Below are 17,160 nucleotides of genomic sequence, written 5' to 3'. Positions count from 1 at the left end.
CCACGTTGCATAGCCGGCTGCAATACCGCAGCTCCGGATTGCAAGAGTTCCCTCTGTCCCTGCTGTCCCCGGGGCTGGCCAGGCTCTCTCTAGTCTAGTCCAGACTCTGGGACTCTACTTGTCCATCTGCAAAGTGGGGGTTCCACTAGAATCATTCGTTCGTTCATTCATTCCACGAACGCTTCTCGGTTTCTGCAGTTGGACAAGGCGATGGCAGAAGGAGGGGGGCCAACATTCTAGAGGCTCAGGTCATAATGGGTTACCCTGATCTTGAGGAAAACCCGTTTCCCACTCTGGAAGAGGAGTTTATTTCACAGGCTGGAGGTGAAGCTGAAATGGGAGTGTGTGGGTCCACAGCTTTGAAAGCGCTGGGGAGAGTGAGAAGCGCGGGGAGGGCTCCCACGGCGGAGGGCGGTGGCACTGCCGTTGGGGCTTTGGGGATAAATAGGAGTTCGCTAGCGGGGAGACATCCAGGCTGAGGCCAGGAGGCTTGCGCTGTGAGGCAGGGTGCAGCCGGAGCGCATCGAGAGCCTTTGAGGCAACTGCTTCCTCTCCAACTGGCCAGGAAGCCCAGCCTCTCCCTCTACCCCAAGTCCCGGCCCTTCAAATCATTCATTCCACCCAGACTCACCTGTGGCTTCAGCTTTTACTCCTCCTCCCAGTGGTGAACTGGACATTTTCCCTTGATCCCTCCATCCCCCAAGACCCCCCCTCTACCCACAAAAGCATCAAAGCAAAACACGCCCTCATCGACGCCAACTCTCTCAGCCACTTTCTCTTCTTACAGAGGTTTTATTGTGTTTGGTCCACAATCGTATTTCACATTATCTCATGGAGCAGGGCCCCTGGGTGGGGGTCCCTGTGCAGTACTTGGCGGGGCGTGTGGCCAGGGGAAGATGGAGCAGTATAGCTTGTCGAGACCAGAAAGGAGGAGGGCTGGGGGCTCCTTAAAACCTACTGAGGGGCCGGGCATGGTGACTCACACCTATAATCTCAGCACTTGGGGAGGCCGAGGCGGGTGGATCACATCTGAGGCCAGGAGTTCGAGAGCAGCCTGGCCAACATAGAGAAACCCCGTCTCTACTAAAAATACAAAAATTAGCCGGGCGTGGTGGAGCACCTGCAGTCCCAGCTACTGCAGGTAGCTCCACCTGCAGTAGGAGGCTGAGGCTGGAGAATCGCTTGAGCCCGGGAGGTGGAGGTGCAGTGAGCCAAGATTGCGCTACTGCACTCTAGCCTAGGTGACAGCCACAACTAAAACAAAACCTACTGAGGCCAGAGTGGGTTGGGGGGCGGGTAGCATGGAGAGGGGATCAGGCTTAGCCCAACAACTCAGAATTTCACTTCCTCGTACAGCCTTCACTTTCCCCACCTGGCCCTGGGGCAGGTCTGAGGATCTGAGGTCTGTTGGTCCTGGAGAAATCCAGTCACTCGGGAGCTGGAGATATTTAGCATCATGGCCGGGCCCCCTTTCCCAGGTGACTGATTTCCCAGCACCTTCTCCACTGTCCCTGCCCCATTCCTCAGGAATAAAAAGCAAAATGTATTTTTCTTTTGTGAATACTTCCTGAAACTTGCAGAGAAACCACAAACTGCTCAGCTGACAAAAGGGGGAAGAGGCGAGGCAACCAGAAACCTTTGGGAACCAGTTAGTCTCTTCTCCCCAGCACAGCCTGAACGTGCCAGCAGGGACCCTCGCCCTACACGCCCTATATGTATCGGGATATGGCCTTGACCTCCCTCCCCCACAGCCCGGTGGCTCAGCCCTGCGAAGGCCCAAGTCAAAGGGGAAAAAAGCTCTGCTGCCTGATCCCACACTGCCACTCACAGACCCTCGGTTGATTGGCAGCACTGAACCGGCTAAGAAAAAAAAACAAAGATGAAAACACAGAAAAACCCAAAAACCCAGACGGGGAGATGATGTGGGAAGAGAGCGTGCTGGGAGGCTCAGTAGCCGGCCTCCTCCTGGTAGTAAGGGGGATATTCAGGGACCTCCCCTGGGTCCGGGCAGTCGCCGGCGCCTGAGGGAGCCCCATCGGCCACTGTGCCTTGTGGGCAATACTTGGGGTCATATATCTGTCGGCCCAGGCCAAAGACCTGGCCGCTCTGGTTGGCGCCCTGCGTGTAGCCCATCTGCAGGGACATGGAGGAGTTGTCACACTTGTCGGTTCCCAGCTTGGTGTCATAGATGTGCCGCCGCGTCCCGGGAGCCGTCATGCCCACCTAGAAAGGAAGGAAGGGTGGAGCAGGTCACGGTGGAGAGGAGGGGACCTTCACTGGGTGCAGTGGCTCACGCCTGTAATCCCAGCATTTTGGGGGACCACCTGAGCCCAGAGCAGAGGATGCAGTGACCCGAGATTGCACCACTGCGCTCCCGCCTGGATAACAGAGTGAGATCTTGTCTCAAAATAAATACATAAATAAAATAAAGATAAATAAAATAAATAATAATAATAAATAATAAATAAATAAAATAAATAAATAAAGATTAAAAAAAAAAAAAGAAGAAGAATTGGGTGGACCTTTGGGTAGTCCTTAAGGGAAAATGAGACAGGGTGAGGTAGTAACTTCCCCAGGCACCCACAGCCAGGTGGAAACGACAGAGGTTGAAATCCAAGGCGGAGACAGAGAGCAGGGAGGGAAGCCCGAGGTGGTCCAGGGAAGGGGCTGAGACCAAGAGCCTGGAGGGAAGCCAGAGGTGGCCTCGGGGAGGGGTCGAGACCACAGATTATGGAGGGACAGGGAGAGGAGTCTGGGGCACCCGGGCGAGCCCCACCTGGCTCGCACACTTGTTTGTGCCCATCTGGAGGCTGATGGTCGAGTGGTCCATGGGGGGCAGGATATGGTTCTTGGGGTCATAGAGATGCCTCCTCGTGCCGTACGCGGTCATGCCCGACTGGCTGGCGCATTTGTTGGTGCCCATCTGCAGGGAGGTTTGCGGGAGAGGTCAGACTGCACCCAACAAGTTTCCAGTCCCTCCCCAAACCTGAGGGAGCACAGGGCTCCACGTCGCTGTCCCCCAACGCCGCTGTCCTCCAACACCGTCATCCCCCAATGCTGTGGTCCCTGGGGCTGGGGGAGCTGTCACCCACCTGCAGCCCGATGACACACTGGCCGGCCTTCATGGTGGCATCATCGAAATTCCGCTCCTGCTTCTCCGAGTACTTGACGCCAATGTCCACCCCGCTCTGCAGCCCCTTAGTCTTGGCCTGGGTGAGGGAAAAGGGCCGGGAGTACCAGGAGAGGGCAGCCAGGGACCCTAGATCCAGGCCCTGAGGGCGGCACAGAGACCAGGCCACAGCTTGTCCCCTCCGCCTGCCGCGCAGAGCCCCTCAGGCATGTTTTGAGGGTGTCTGGGACTCCACACACTCCACACACCCATCATACAACTGTTTCAGTTTTTTATTTTATTTTATTATTTTTATTTTATTTTATTTTGAGACAGAGTCTCGCTCTGTCGTCACCCAGGCTGGAGTTCAGTGGGGCAATCTCGGCCCACTACAAGCTCCGCCTCCCGGGTTCATGCCATTCTCCTTTCTCAGCCTCCCGAATAGCTGGGACTACAGACGCCCACCACCATGTCGAGATAATTTTTTTTGTATTTTTTTTAGTAGAGACGGGATTTCACCGTGTTAGCCAGGACGATCTCGATCTCCTGACCTCGTGATCTGCCCGCCTCAGCCTCCCAAAGCGCTGGGATTACAGGCGTGAGCCACCGCGCCCGGCCCTTTTTTTTTTTTTTTTGAGATGGAGTCTGGCTCTGTCACCCAGGCTGGAGTGCAGTGGCGCAATCTCGGCTCACTGCAAACTCTTCCTCCTGGATTCAAGCGATTCTCCTGCCTCAGCCTCTCAAGTAGCTAGAATTACAGGCGCCCGCCACCACGCCCAGCTAATTTTTGTATTTTTAGTAGAGACGGGGTTTCACCATGATGCCAGGCTGGTCTTGAACTCCTGGCCTCAAGTCATCCGCCTGCCTCGGCCTCCGAAAGTGCTGGGATTACAGGCGTGCGCCACCGCGTCCGGCCCACGGGGCTGTTTCATCCCAGTGTCCCTCGCTTTAGGCAACAGCTCAGGTTTCCAGGGCTCAGGCCAAGAATTGTGGGCATGGGGAGGCGGTTTTCACCTTCTCTCTCTCACCTTCTACCACCTGCTCCTACCCAATCCCCGGGCACCCTGGCCAGGCCGCTGGCACTGCCCTTCACTGGGATGCCTGCACCCAACTCCTCCCTGACCACCATTCCCCATGTGAGCTTACCAGGCAGCCACGGTGGCTTCTGAACACACCATTTGGAGTAGTTATCCCAGGAGAAAACCAGCTCCCTTCCCCGTTCCTCTAACAGCCCAAGCCAGTTCCAATGTCGAGACCTTCCTGGTCCTTCTGCGCGAGACACCGTCCCACCCACGCTCCCAGACTGCCCCAGACACCGTCCCGCCCACACTCCCGGACTGCCCCAGACACCGTCCCGCCCACGCTCCCGGACTGCCCCAGACACCGTCCCGCCCACGCTCCCGGACTGCCCCAGACACCGTCCCGCCCACGCTCCCGGACTGCCCCAGACACCGTCCCGCCCACGCTCCCGGACTGCCCCAGACACCGTCCCACCCACGCTCCCGGACTGCCCCAGACACCGCGTCCCACCCACGCTCCCGGACTGCCCCAGACACCGTCCCACCCACGCTCCCGGACTACCCCAGACACCGCGTCCCACCCACGCTCCCGGACTGCCCCAGACACCGTCCCACCCACGCTCCCGGACTACCCCAGACACCGTCCCACCCACGCTCCCGGACTACCCCAGACACCGCGTCCCACCCACGCTCCCGGACTGCCCCAGACACCGTCCCACCCACGCTCCCGGACTACCCCAGACACCGCGTCCCACCCACGCTCCCGGACTACACCAGACACCGTCCCACCCACGCTCCGGGTCTACACCAGACACCGCGTCCCACCCACGCTCCGGGTCTACACCAGACATCGCGTCCCACCCACGCTCCCGGACTGCCCCAGACACCGTCCCACGCACGGTCCAGGTCTACACCAGACACCGCGTCCCACCCACGGTCCAGGTCTACACCAGACACCGCGTCCCACCCACGGTCCCGGACTGCACCAGACACCGCGTCCCGCCCACGGTCCCGGACTGCACCAGACACCGCGTCCCGCCCACGGTCCCGGACTGCACCAGACACCGCGTCCCGCCCACGGTCCCGGACTGCACCAGACACCGCGTCCCGCCCACGGTCCCGGACTGCACCAGACACCGCGTCCCGCCCACGCTCCCGGGCCGCACCAGCCACCGTGTCCCGCCCACGCTCCCAGACTGCATCAGACACCATCCCACCCACGCTCCCAGTCTACACCAGACACCGTCCCACCCACACTCCTGGTCTGGGCTTGAGGGTCACTAGATGCTCAACATTGGTCTAATTCTTCTCTTTAAGGCATTTCTCCCAGTTTACAGCTTATTTATTACTTTTGGTATTATTATTTTTTGAGAGAGTCTTGCTCTGTTGCCCAGGCTGGAGGGCAGTGGTGCGGTCAGAGCTCACTGCAACCTCTAACTCCTCAGCTCAACCTCCCGAGGAGCTGGGATTATAGGCGCGTGCCACAACACCCAGCTAATTTTTGTATTCCTAGTAGAGACGAGGTTTCACCATGTTGGCCAGAATGGTCTCGAACTCCTGAGCTCAAGTGATCCTCCCACCTCGGCCTCCCAAAGTCCTGGGAATACAGGTGTGAGCCACCACGCCTGGCCAGAGCTTACATATAATAAGAGCTTACATAATAAAATGCTGTATTCACTTTTGCATGCCTCCCCCATCAGACTGAACTCCATAAAGGTGTAGACCATGTCTTTCCTGTTCACCAAGGAATCCGAAGTGCCTGGCACCTTGCAGATGCTCAGAAATATTTGCAAACGAGGCCGGGCTCGGTGGCTCATGCCTATAATCCCAGCACTTTGGGAGGCTGAGGTGGGCGGATCACCAGGTCAAGAGTTCAAGACCAGCCTGGCCAGCATGGTGAAACCCCATCTCTACTAAAGATACAACAATTAGCCGGGCGTGGTGGCAGGTGCCTGTAATCCCAGCTAATTGGGAGGCTGAGGCAGGAGGATCGCTTGAACCTGGGAGGCGGAGGTTGTTGCAGTGAGCTGAGATCACACCACTGCACTCCACCCTGAGTGACAGAGCGAGACTCCGTTTCAAAAACAAACAAAAATTTGCAAACACGTGAATGCAACAGCTACATCCACCCCGCTGTGTGACTCTGGGCAGGTGGCTGCCCCTCTCTGGGCCTCACCTTCCCCGCCAGGGCGAGAAGAGACACCTGCACCTGTGTCATGTTCCCACTCTCAAACAGGTCGTTGGCCTCGAACAGGTCCACGGGGTTCATGCCGTAGCTGACCATGGCCTTGATGAAGTTGGACAGGTTTTCTAGCTGGGAGGAGGCAGGAGAGGGACGGTGAGTGGGCCTCAGTCTCCCCACCTGTTAGATGGGCCCCCAGCACCATCCCTACTCCGCCCCACCAGCCCCTCACCTGGTGCCAGTTCTGCATGGAGCGGTTGATCTTGGGGACGGAGCCCGGCTGTAGCTTGTTCATGAGTCTGGAGGGCACAATATGGGGTGGGGGGAGCAGAAACCTCCATGAACAATGAATAATCGTGAAGGCCCGATGCTGATCTCAGCCAAGCTCACGCCTTCCAGGGCAAACTCACCGCCTCTCCCCGGGACTCAGTTTCCACTCCTTTTTTTTTTTTTTTTCTTTTTTTTGAGACTGAGTCTGGCTCTATCACCCAGGCTGGAGTGCAATGACGCTATCTAGGCTCACTGCCACCTCCACCTCCCGGGTTCAAGTGATTCTCCTGCCTCAGCCTCCCAAGTAGCTGGGATTACAGGCACCCGCCACCACGCCCAGCTAATTTTTGCATTTTTAGTAGAGACAGGGTTTCCCTATGTTGTCCAGGCTGGTCTCGAACTCCTGACCTCGTGATCCATCCACCTCAGCATCCCAAAGTGCTTGGATTACAAGCGTGAGCCACCATCCTGGGCCTCAGGTTTCCACTTTATAAAGTAATCTTTGGCCGGGTTTGGTGGCTCAGGCCTGTAATCTCAGCACTTTGGAAGGCCAAGGCAGGCAGATCACGTGAGGTCGGGAATTCAAGACCAGCCTGGCCAACATGGCGAAACTCTGTCTCTACTAAAAATACAAAAAAAAATTAGCCAGGCGTGGTGGCAGTCGCCTGTAATCCCAGCTACTCGGGAGGCTGAGGCAGGAGAATCACTTGAACTTGGGAGGCAGAGGTTGCAGTGAGCCGAGATCGTGCCATTGCATTCCAGCCTGGACGACAGAGTGAGACCCCATCTCAAAAAAAATTTTTTTTTTATTTATTTAGCCACCACGCCCAGCTAACTTTCTTTTTTTTTTTTTCCCTTGAGACGGAGTCTTACTCTGTTGCCCGGGCTGGAGTGCAATGGCACGATCTCAGCTCACGACAACCTCCACCTCCCGGGTTCAAGCAATTCTCCTGCCTCAGCCTCCCGAGTAGCTGGGACTACAGGCGCATGCCACCACGCCCGGCTAATTTTTTTTGTATTTTTAGGAGAGACAGGGTTGTGCCGTGCTGGGCAGGCTGGTCTCGAACTCCTGACCTCGAGATCCACCCGCCTCGGCCTCCCAAAGTGCTGGGATTACAGGTGCGAGCTGCCGCGCCTGGCCCCCCCAAAATTTCTTAATTAAAAAAAGAAAAGAGTGAGAAAAACCAAGATTCGGCCGGGCGCGGTGGCTCACGCCTGTAATCCCAGCTCTCAGGGAGGCAGAGGCGGGAGGATAGCTTGAGCCCAGGAGTTCAAGACCTGCCTGGGTAATATAGCGAGACCCCGTTCTCCACAAAAAGGAAAAAAAAAAAAAAAACCAGATGCGTTAAGTGTGAGACAGCCCGTGTCCCTGCGTGTACTCACGTGCATAAGATAGTTCCGTCCTTCAGGCCTTTCTGGAAGTCGGGGCCGATGGAGAGGCTGGTGAGTCCCTCGATCCAGGTGCGGAGCTCTGCCTCCTTCTGGGGGTCATATTTGGACAGGAGCTGGTGGAGCAAAGGGCACGAGACTGAGCTGGGGTGGGGGCACCCCGGGCAGGAGTCCCCCAGAAGCTCTGGACAGGGTGGGGCCGGGGACTCCAGGGCAACAGGAGACAGAGGGGCCTGGAGGTTCCCCCTCACCACACCCACACAGATCCTCCCTTTTCCCATCATTAGGGGCACCCCAGCCACTGCAGGCGGGCACAGATAAACCACCCTGCAAGCCGGCGGACAACCGTCTCAGCACTCACTGATATACATCAGCTCTAATCCACTCTGGGTGTAGGACACACCTGGCCGGATCTGCCCCCGCGCCCTGCCTTCTCACCTCCCCGCTACATCACACATGACATTTACCACTTCAACCACCTGAAAGTATACCATTTAGCAGCTTTTCGTACGTTTGCAATGTTGTGCAATCACCACCTCTTTCTTCTTTTTTTTTTGAGACAGTCTCGCTCTGTCGCCTAGGCTGGAGTGCAGTGGCGCGATCTCGGCTCATTGCAAGCTCCGCCTTCCGGGTTCAAGCGATTTTTCTGCCTCAGCCTCCTGAGTAGCTGGGATTACAGGTGCGTGCCACCATGCCTGATTAATTTTTTTATTTTTAGTAGAGACGAGATTTCACCATGTTGGCCAGGCTGGTCTCGAATTCCTGACCTCGTGATCCGCCCACCTCAGCCTCCCAAAGTGCTGGGATTACAGGCATGAGCCACCGCGCCAGGACCGGATCCTGCTTCTTAGCAACTCCCGAAGAAGTTGCCCCGGAGGCTGACCACCTCTGGTCACACACCTGGCTCCTTGCCACCGACTCCCTGCCACCTTCCTCCACCCGGCCATTCTAGTTTTCTTGGCCTTCAGTGCTCTGAGACACCGCCATGGAGGAATGGGCTGTGTGCTCCTGGGCAGAGAATGTGCACCGGTGGGGACCTTGAGCGTCCCTATCCAGCCAGTAGTGACCGCGGAGACAGCACTGAGGCAGACGGCAAAGCATATAGGAGACCATAAGCACAGGGGCAAGTTGTGTATCGGGAGCAGGAGATAAAGGCTGGAGGGAAAATAAAGTAGGGTTGGGGCCAGGCATGGTGGCTCACACCTATAATCCCAGCACTTTGGGAGGCCAAGGCGGGTGGATCATCTGAGGTCAGGAGTTCAAGACCAGCCTAGCCCACATGGTGAAATCCTGTCCCTACTAAAAAACAAAAATGAGCTGGGCATGGTGGTGTGCACCTGCAGTCCCAGCTACTCGGGAGGCCGAGGCAGGAAAATTGCTTGAACCCGGGAGGTGGAGGAGGCAGGGAGCCGAGATCGGGGTACTTCACTCCAGTCTGGAAAAGAGTGAGCCTCTGTCTTAAAAAAAAAAGAAAGGAAGGAGGGAGGGAGGAAGGGATCGAGGGAAGGATCAAATCAAATCCCTCTCCTTGCTCTGCACCCAACTCCCCAGGTTCCCATGAACAGTTCCCTTCAGCCTCTGCTTCCTCATCTCTTCCTGGAATCTTTTGTGTAGGATTCCCTGACCTGGACCTGCCTGGAATTATTTGGGTAGGGTCCCCTGACCTGGACCTGTGTGGAAAGAGCCCATAGCCCAGAGGAGGCAAAGGCGGGGAGGCCCCCACAAACCAGCTCACAGCCCATCCAGCTCGGCTTCCCATGCCTGGAGGTTAGCCCCGCCCAGCCGGCAACCTTGATCCCGAGGAATGAGAACAGGCAGCTGCTGGGTACTCAGCCCTGCCTTGCCCAGTTGCACCACATCTCTGCTGGCTCAGGGGCCCAGGGGTCCCTGGCAGAGGCGCCTGGCCTGGCCCCGCCCCCAGCGGCCGCCGTCCTCCCCCCACCCCCGCCCCCCACTGCCCGCCTGCCGGCCTTCCAGCACATTCCTGTTCACCACAAACTGCCAGGAATGCACGCTGCCTCCCCGGCTAAATCTGAACCAGCTGTTCCCAGCGGGTCCGGACCCCCAAGCCGGGATGCAAGGCCGCAGACACGGTGGATCCGAGCCGCCTCCGTGCCATCCTGCCAGGCGTAAACTGAGCCACGGGGGAGCGGGGGAGAAAGAGAGCGGGTGTAAAGCAGGTGTGAGCGGAAGCCAGGGGGAAGCTGGTGTCTAATTGCGATGCGACCCTTCCGTGACCCTGGCAAGCTGGCCGACACCTCGCCCACCCTCCAAAGAGACAGACTGAGGGTTGCGCGGGGAGCCTGCGAAGCAGCTCTGCCAGCCTCTGCCCTCACCCCCGCCAGGGCAGGTATCGACCTGCCCCCACCCCACCCCATCTCCGGAAGCCGCCCCACCCTCCTGTACCCTCTCCTACTTCCGCAGGCCCAGCAGGTACTGGGTTTCGGTCCTGGCCCTGCCACTTGCGGGCTGTGTGGCCCTGGGCAGCTGGAACGTCTCTGAGGTCCCCAAGGACACTGGTACCCTTAGCCGGCTGTGTGCGAGGTGCAGCAGGGTGCCCACCCCACTACACGGGGGGCTCTGTGACTGCAGGGTGCACATGGCCCCTTGAAGGAGGAGTCGTGAGCCCCGGGCTTGGGACCCTGGTTCAGGCCTCCACTGTCCCAACCCTCAGTCTCCCTTTTTGGCCAAGAGCTGGTCTGAAGTCTTGGAGGGGCTCACAGCGGAGAAGCAGGAATTCTCCCTCCAGTCTGTGGGCCCTGGAGTCCCTTCGGGGCAGGTGGCTATCGGGACTGGCAGGGCCGGTGCCCTCAGAGCGTGCAGAGGCAGGTTCCCCTGCAGAAGCCAGCTGTAAGGACACCTTCCCAGGTGCCCAGTGGGCGTTGGGGGAGGGGGTGGGCGGGGACGACACCCCCCTCCAGCTGGAAGGTCCTGGAGGGTCAGGCCCCGGTCCTCTCTGTGGATCTGGCATCACAGCCCCCGCCCCCCACTTTCCCTAGGAATCCTGTCCAGGACCCTGCTGTGTGACCCTGCGAAGCATTTGGCCTTCTCTGAGCCAGAACCACAAGTGCTTTCTTAAAAAGCGTCTCCCGGAGCCCTGGCCTTTTTTTTTTTTTTTTTTTTTTTTTTAAATTATAGAGACAGGGTTTCACAGTGTTGCCCAGACTGGGCTCAAGCCATCCACCCAGCTCCGCCTCCCAAAGTTCCAGGATTACAGGCGTGAGCCACCGCGACCTGCCAGGCCCCAGCTCTTGCTTCCAGGTTACAAAACCCCACACATCTTAGGGCCACCTTCAGAGAACCTCTTTGTTATCCGTTTTAGTCAGATGGGGACAAAGTGAACATGCAAAGCAGCTACCACTCTCCCTGCAGGACACCCCCAAGGTGTCCCAGAGGCCAGGAAATTCCTGTGTGGGGGGGTAACACTTCTCAAAAACCACTCGGCCCGCCCCTTCCCCTCCCAAAGCTGAGAGGACCCAAAAGCAGAAGTGTGGCCAGGAGATGACAGGGTTGCTGGGGTCCCCCCCAGATCCCCAGAGCGTTGTGGGCCCTTGAACAGACCTGCTCCAAGGTTGAGAGGGTGCCAGGGCCTTCACACGTGGGGGTCCTGGGGCCATGGCGAGGGAAGGACGTCAGACCCCACTACCCCTAGATGTTGCGGGATGAATGGGGTCATTCTTCCCCCAGAATCTCAGACCTGGCTGCTCCCCTAGATTCGCGGGAGCCTCGGGGGTGCCCGCAGACATCCCCCCTCCAGACGTCAGTGAGAACAAGGGCCCCTCCGCCCCGGGTTTCCAAGCTCCCTGCCCGGGAGGTGCTGGGGGGCCTGGGGGCTCCTGCACGGGTCCGAGCGTGCGACGGCCGCGCTGTGGGGGGACAAGGGGGCGCCCCTCACTCACCCGGTTCTTGACCTCGGCCGACAGCCCGTACGAGGGGCCCTTGTTGAACTGCGTGGAGCTCATGGCTGGCTGGCGGCGGCGGGACGGGGCCGGACGGGACGGGACGGGACGGGACCGCCGGGCGGGCGCGGGGTTGGGACGCGCTGGGCTCCGCGCGCCACGCCCCCGCCGCTGATTGGCCCGGAGCGCAAATGTCCTTATAAGGCCTGGAGGCGCCGAATTCCTGCGGCCGCGGACTTCCTGAGCCCCCTCGGTCGCCCCCGGACCCCCGCCCGGGCACAGCACCCCCGTCACCAGAGGCCCGGAGGGGCGCTCGCCCGCTTTGACGCCACGGGAAACTGAGGCAGGGAGGGACCAAGGCCGCCCGGACGTGGCGCTCCTGCCGGCTCCCTGCTCAGAGCTCCTGGGCGGCTCTCCCTCTTTCTCCGTCTCCGACTCCTCTTCTGCCACACAGGGGAGGGGAGAAGGCTTCCTTTGGGGCAGGAATGAGGGCCTCTCTCTGCCACTTAGAGGCGTCTAACCCCTTCCCAGGGAGCTCTACTAGCTGGGAGGTGGACTAGGGAACCAGGCCAGGAGAAGGGGCCTTTGGAGCTGGGGCTTTGATGGATGAGTAGGAGTTTGTTAGTCCAAAAGAGAATAGGATTCTTACTGGGTGCGGTAGCTTGCACCTGGAGTTCTAGCTACTTGGGAAGCTGAGGCCGAAGGGAGAGGATCTGTTGAGGCCAGGAGGTCGAGGCTGGAGTGAGTTATCACAACGTTGCGCTCCAGCAGCCTGGGCAACAGAGCAAGAGCCTGTCTTTAAAAATCAATTAAAAAAATAAAAATAGGCCGGGCGCGGTGGCTCAAGCCTGTAATCCCAGCACTTTGGGAGGCCGAGACGGGCGGATCACGAGGTCAGGAGTTCGAGACCATCCTGGCTAACATGGTGAAACCCCGTCTCTACAAAAAACTAGCCGGGCGAGGTGGCGGGCGCCTGTAGTCCCGGCTACTCAGGAGGCTGAGGCAGGAGAATGGCGTAAAAACCCGGGAGGCAGAGCTTGCAGTGAGCTGAGATCCGGCCACTGCACTCCAGCCTGGGCGACAGAGCGAGACTCCGTCTCAAAAAAAAAAAAATAAATAAAAATAAAAATAAAAATAAAAATAAAACAATCAATAAATAAGACCGGGCGCGGTGGCTCACGCCTGTAATGCCAGCACTTTGGGGGGCCGAGGCGGGTGGATCACGAGGTCAGGAGATCGAGACCATCCTGGCTAACGTGGTGACACCCCGTCTCTACAAAAAATACAAAAGAATTAGCCGGGCGCGGTGGCCGGTGCCTGTAATCCCAGCTACTCGGGAGGCTGAGGCAGGAGAATGGCGAAACCGGGAGGCGGCGGCCTGGCGCGGTGGCTCAAGCCTGTAATCCCAGCACTTTGGGAGGCCGAGACGGGCGGATCACGAGGTCAGGAGATCGAGACCATCCGGGCTAACACGGTGAAACTCCGTCTCTACTAAAAAATACAAAAAAACTAGCCGGGCGAGGTGGCGGGCGCCTGTAGTCCCAGCTACTCGGGAGGCTGAGGCAGGAGAATGGTCTAAACCCGGGAGGCAGAGCTTGCAGTGAGCTGAGATCCGGCCACTGCACTCCAGCCTGGGCGGCAGAGCGAGACTCAGTCTCAAAAAAAAAAAAAAAAAAAAGAAACCGGGAGGCGGAGCTTGCAGTGAGTTGAGATCGCGCCACTCACTCCAGCCTGGGCGACAGACTCTGTCTCAAAAATAATAAATAAATAAATAAATAAATAAATAAAAATAAATATAAAAATCCGGGTGGTTCATGCATGTAATCCCAGCACTTTGGGAGGCCGAGGCAGGCAGATCACTTGAGGTCAGGAGTTCCAGACCAGCTTGGCTAATATGGCGAAACTCCGTCTCTACTAAAAAAACAAAAATTAGTTGGGCATGGGGGCGCATGCCTGTAATGCCAGCTACTGAGGAGGCTGAGGTGGGAGGAATGACTTGAACCCAGGAGGCGGAGGTTGTAGTAAGCCGAGATCGCGCCACTGCACTCCAGCCTGGGCGACACAGTGACACTCCATCTCAAAAACTAATAATAATAAATTATTAAAAATTTTCCGGTACAGCTGGGCTTGGTGGCTCACGCCTGTAATCCCAGCACTTTGGGAGGCCGAGGCGGGCGGATCACAAGGTCAGGAGATCGAGACCATCCTAACACGGTGAAACCCCGTCTCTACTAAAAAAAAATACAAAAAATTAGCTGGGCGAGGTGGCGGGCGCCTGTAGTTCCAGCTACTCGGGAGGCTGAGGCAGGGGAATGGCGTGAACCTGGGAGGCGGAGCTTGCAGTGAGCCGAGATTGTGCCACTCACTCCAGCCTGGGCAACAGAGCGAGACTCTGTCTCAGAAAAAAAAAAAAAAAAAAAAAAGTTTCCGGTACAGTCTCCTGTAGGCAGTGCCGGCTCTCAGGAGACCTTAGCTCTGGCCCAACCCATGCCCAGGAAGACAGAGCTGGCACAGGCTGACCCCCAACCCGGATTCCCTGTATGAGCCGGCACAAGCGGACCCCCACACCCTGTTTCGCTATATGAGCAAGTACAGGACAGAATGAGAGGCTTGGGGCTGGAGGAACATGGAGGGAGAGTTGGGGCTCTGTTGGAGGAATCAAGGAAAGCTGCATGTAAGAGGAGGCAAGGGAGATGGGGTTTTGAAGCATGAGTAGGAATTTGACACATTTTATTTTATTTTATTTTTAGTAGAAATGGGATTTGGCCATGTTGGCCAGGCTGGTCTCAAACCCCTGACCTCAGGTGATCCACCCGCCTCAGCCTCCCAAAGTGCTGCGATTACAGGCGTGAGCCACTGCACCTAGCCGACGAATCTCATTTTAGATTAGTGCTGACCATTTCTGTTATTTTGAGACGAAGGAAATTTTTAATGTGGCACTGTCTACTACTGTAGCCACTGGCCACGGGGCCGCCGAGCACTGGAAGTGTGGCTGGTGCCATCAGGGAAGCAAATACATTATTTTATTTTATTTATTTTATTTTATTGAGACAGAGTCTCTCTCTCTGTCACCCAGGCTGGAGTGCAGTGGCACGATCTCGGCTCAACTACAAGCTCTGCCTCCCAGGTTCACGCCATTCTCCTGCCTCAGCCTCCCGAGTAGACTCCGGAGTACAGGCGCCCGCCACCACGCCCAGCTAATTTTTTGCAATGTTTTAGTAGAGACGGGGTTTCACCTTGTTATCCAGGATGTTCTTGATCTCCTGACCTCAAAAAATGTTTTAAAAAATTAGCTGAGGCCGGGCGCGGTGGCTCAAGCCTGTAATCCCAGCACTTTGGGAGGCCAAGACGGGCGGATCACGAGGTCAGGAGATCGAGACCATCCTGGCGAACACCGTGAAACCCCGTCTCTACTAAAAAATACAAAAAAAAAAAACTAGCCGGGCGAGGTGGCGGGCGCTTGTAGTCCCAGCTACTCGGGAGGCTGAGGCAGGAGAATGGCGTAAACCCGGGAGGCGGAGCTTGCGGTGAGCTGAGGTCCGGCCACTGCACTCCAGCCTGGGTGACAGAGCGAGACTCCGTCTCAAAAAAAAAAAAAAAAAAAATTAGCTGAGAATGATGATGCATGCCTGTAATCCCAGCTACTTGGGAGGCTGAGGTGGCAGGATTGCTTGAGCCCAGGAGGTGGAGGCTGCAGTGAGCCATGATCATATCCCTACACTCCAGCTTGGGTGACTGAGTGAGACCTTGTCTCTAAAAAATAAAAATTAACAGGTCAGGCGCCATGGCTCACGCCTGTAATCCCAGCACTTTGGGAGGCTGAGACGGGCGGATCACGAGGTCAGCAGATCGAGACCATCCTGGCTAACACAGTGAAACCCCTTCTCTGCCAGGTGGGGTGGCTCACGCCTGTAACCCCAGCACTTTGGGAGGCCGAGGCAGGTGGATCACGAGGTCAGGAGTTCAATACCAACCTGACCAAGATGGTGAAACCCTGTCTCTACTAAAAATATAAAACAATTAGCTGGGCGTGGTGGCGGGCGCCCGTAATCCCAGCTATTCAGGAGGCTGAGGCCGAGAATTGCTTGAACCCAAGAGGCGGAGGTTGCAGTGAGCCAAGATCACGCCACTGCACTCCAGCCTGGGCGGCAGTGAGACTCTGTGTCAAAACAAACAAACAAAAACCAAAACTTTTTTTTGGGTGGGCTTGGTGGGTCACACCTGTAATCCCAGCACTTTGGGAGGCTGACGCTGGCAGATTGCTTGAGCTCAAGAGTTCAGACCATAGGCAACATGGATCTACAAAAAACCCTGTCTAGACCGGGCGTTGTGGCTCATTCCTGTAATCCCAGCACTTTGGGAGGCTGAGGCGGGCAGATCACCTAAGGTTGGGAGTTCGAGACCAGCCTCACCAACATGGAGCAACCCAGTCTCTACCAAAAATACAAAATGAGCTGGGCGCGGTGGCGCATGCCTGTAATCCCAGCTACTTGGGAGGCTGAGGCAGGGGAATCGCTTGAACCCGGGAGGCGGAGGTTGCAGAGAGCCGAGATCGCGCTTCTGCACTCCAGCCTGGGTGACGGAGCGAGAATCCGTCTCAAACAAAAAAAACCCAAAAACAGAAACCATAGTATCCTCTTATGTAGGCACAAGGGACTCAATACGTGCCCCTGAAGAGCATTTACTTACTGTTGCCCGAGGGCTACAGGGGCAGGTGCTTGAGTGGGGACGGCCAGATTGTCCTATCGCCAACCTCTGGTGCCAGGGTAGATGGACATCCGGGGAGTCCGGGGAAGGGAAGCAAAACGAGCTGACCAGCTGCGGACTATAAGCAAAAATACGGAACGCTTCACGAATTTGCGTGTCATCCTTGCGCAGGGGCCATGCTAATCTTCTCTGTATCGTTCCAATTTTAGTATATGTGCTGCCGAAGCGAGCACGACCCGAAAGTTCCAGCTACGGTTATTTAAAGGCCTTCAAACTAATTACCTTACAGTTAGGAGAACTTATGGTCAGTCTTATGTTTAGCATAACTTCCTACAGTTGTATATTGCCAAATAAATTCTCTGCTTGCACTTACTTTGAGTGTCTTCCGTCACGCAAAATCCCATATCTTATCAAAATTTTACCGTCTTATACTGGCCTCCTAGACGCGGTGGATTGTGGGTGCAATATGCAAAAGCCGTGGGCCGGATGTAGCCTCGCCCCCTGGCGCAGGCCAGGGCGGGGATGAAGCTTCCCCGGGCGGCCGCTGGTATCCCAGCGTTCCCTGCAGGCGCAGGGGGGCCGCTC

The 17,160-nt window shown here is 57.1% G+C and overlaps 1 protein-coding gene and 1 non-coding gene across 3 annotated transcripts; both read right to left on the bottom strand.

Annotated features, from left to right (window-relative positions):
* Positions 1–783: 783 nt before the first annotated feature.
* CNN2 (calponin 2) lies at positions 784–16,808 on the bottom strand. Of its 2 annotated transcripts, none has more exons than XM_065536149.2 (7): positions 16,558–16,808; positions 7,964–8,085; positions 6,543–6,609; positions 6,305–6,442; positions 3,093–3,209; positions 2,777–2,923; positions 784–2,223 (listed from the first exon to the last, which is right to left on the bottom strand). In XM_065536149.2, exons 3-7 carry the CDS (start codon positions 6,603–6,605, stop codon positions 1,948–1,950), a joined length of 741 nt encoding a protein of 246 aa, XP_065392221.1. In that variant the 5' UTR covers positions 6,606–6,609; positions 7,964–8,085; positions 16,558–16,808; the 3' UTR covers positions 784–1,947. The 2 variants fall into 2 exon arrangements, with proteins under 2 accessions (XP_065392221.1, XP_045234708.2); XM_045378773.3 differs by lacking the exon at positions 16,558–16,808 and adding an exon at positions 11,869–11,984.
* LOC123570405 (U6 spliceosomal RNA) lies at positions 16,702–16,808 on the bottom strand. Its single transcript, XR_006694587.2, has one exon. It is a non-coding gene; the product is annotated as a U6 spliceosomal RNA (small nuclear RNA).
* Positions 16,809–17,160: the final 352 nt, after the last annotated feature.

Source organism: Macaca fascicularis, chromosome 19 (assembly GCF_037993035.2).
Source record: "Macaca fascicularis isolate 582-1 chromosome 19, T2T-MFA8v1.1".
In the NCBI taxonomy this organism is placed as follows: domain Eukaryota; kingdom Metazoa; phylum Chordata; class Mammalia; order Primates; family Cercopithecidae; genus Macaca; species Macaca fascicularis.
The sequence above is the reverse complement of the archived record's forward strand: the minus strand, read 5'-3'. Positions and strand labels throughout refer to the sequence as shown.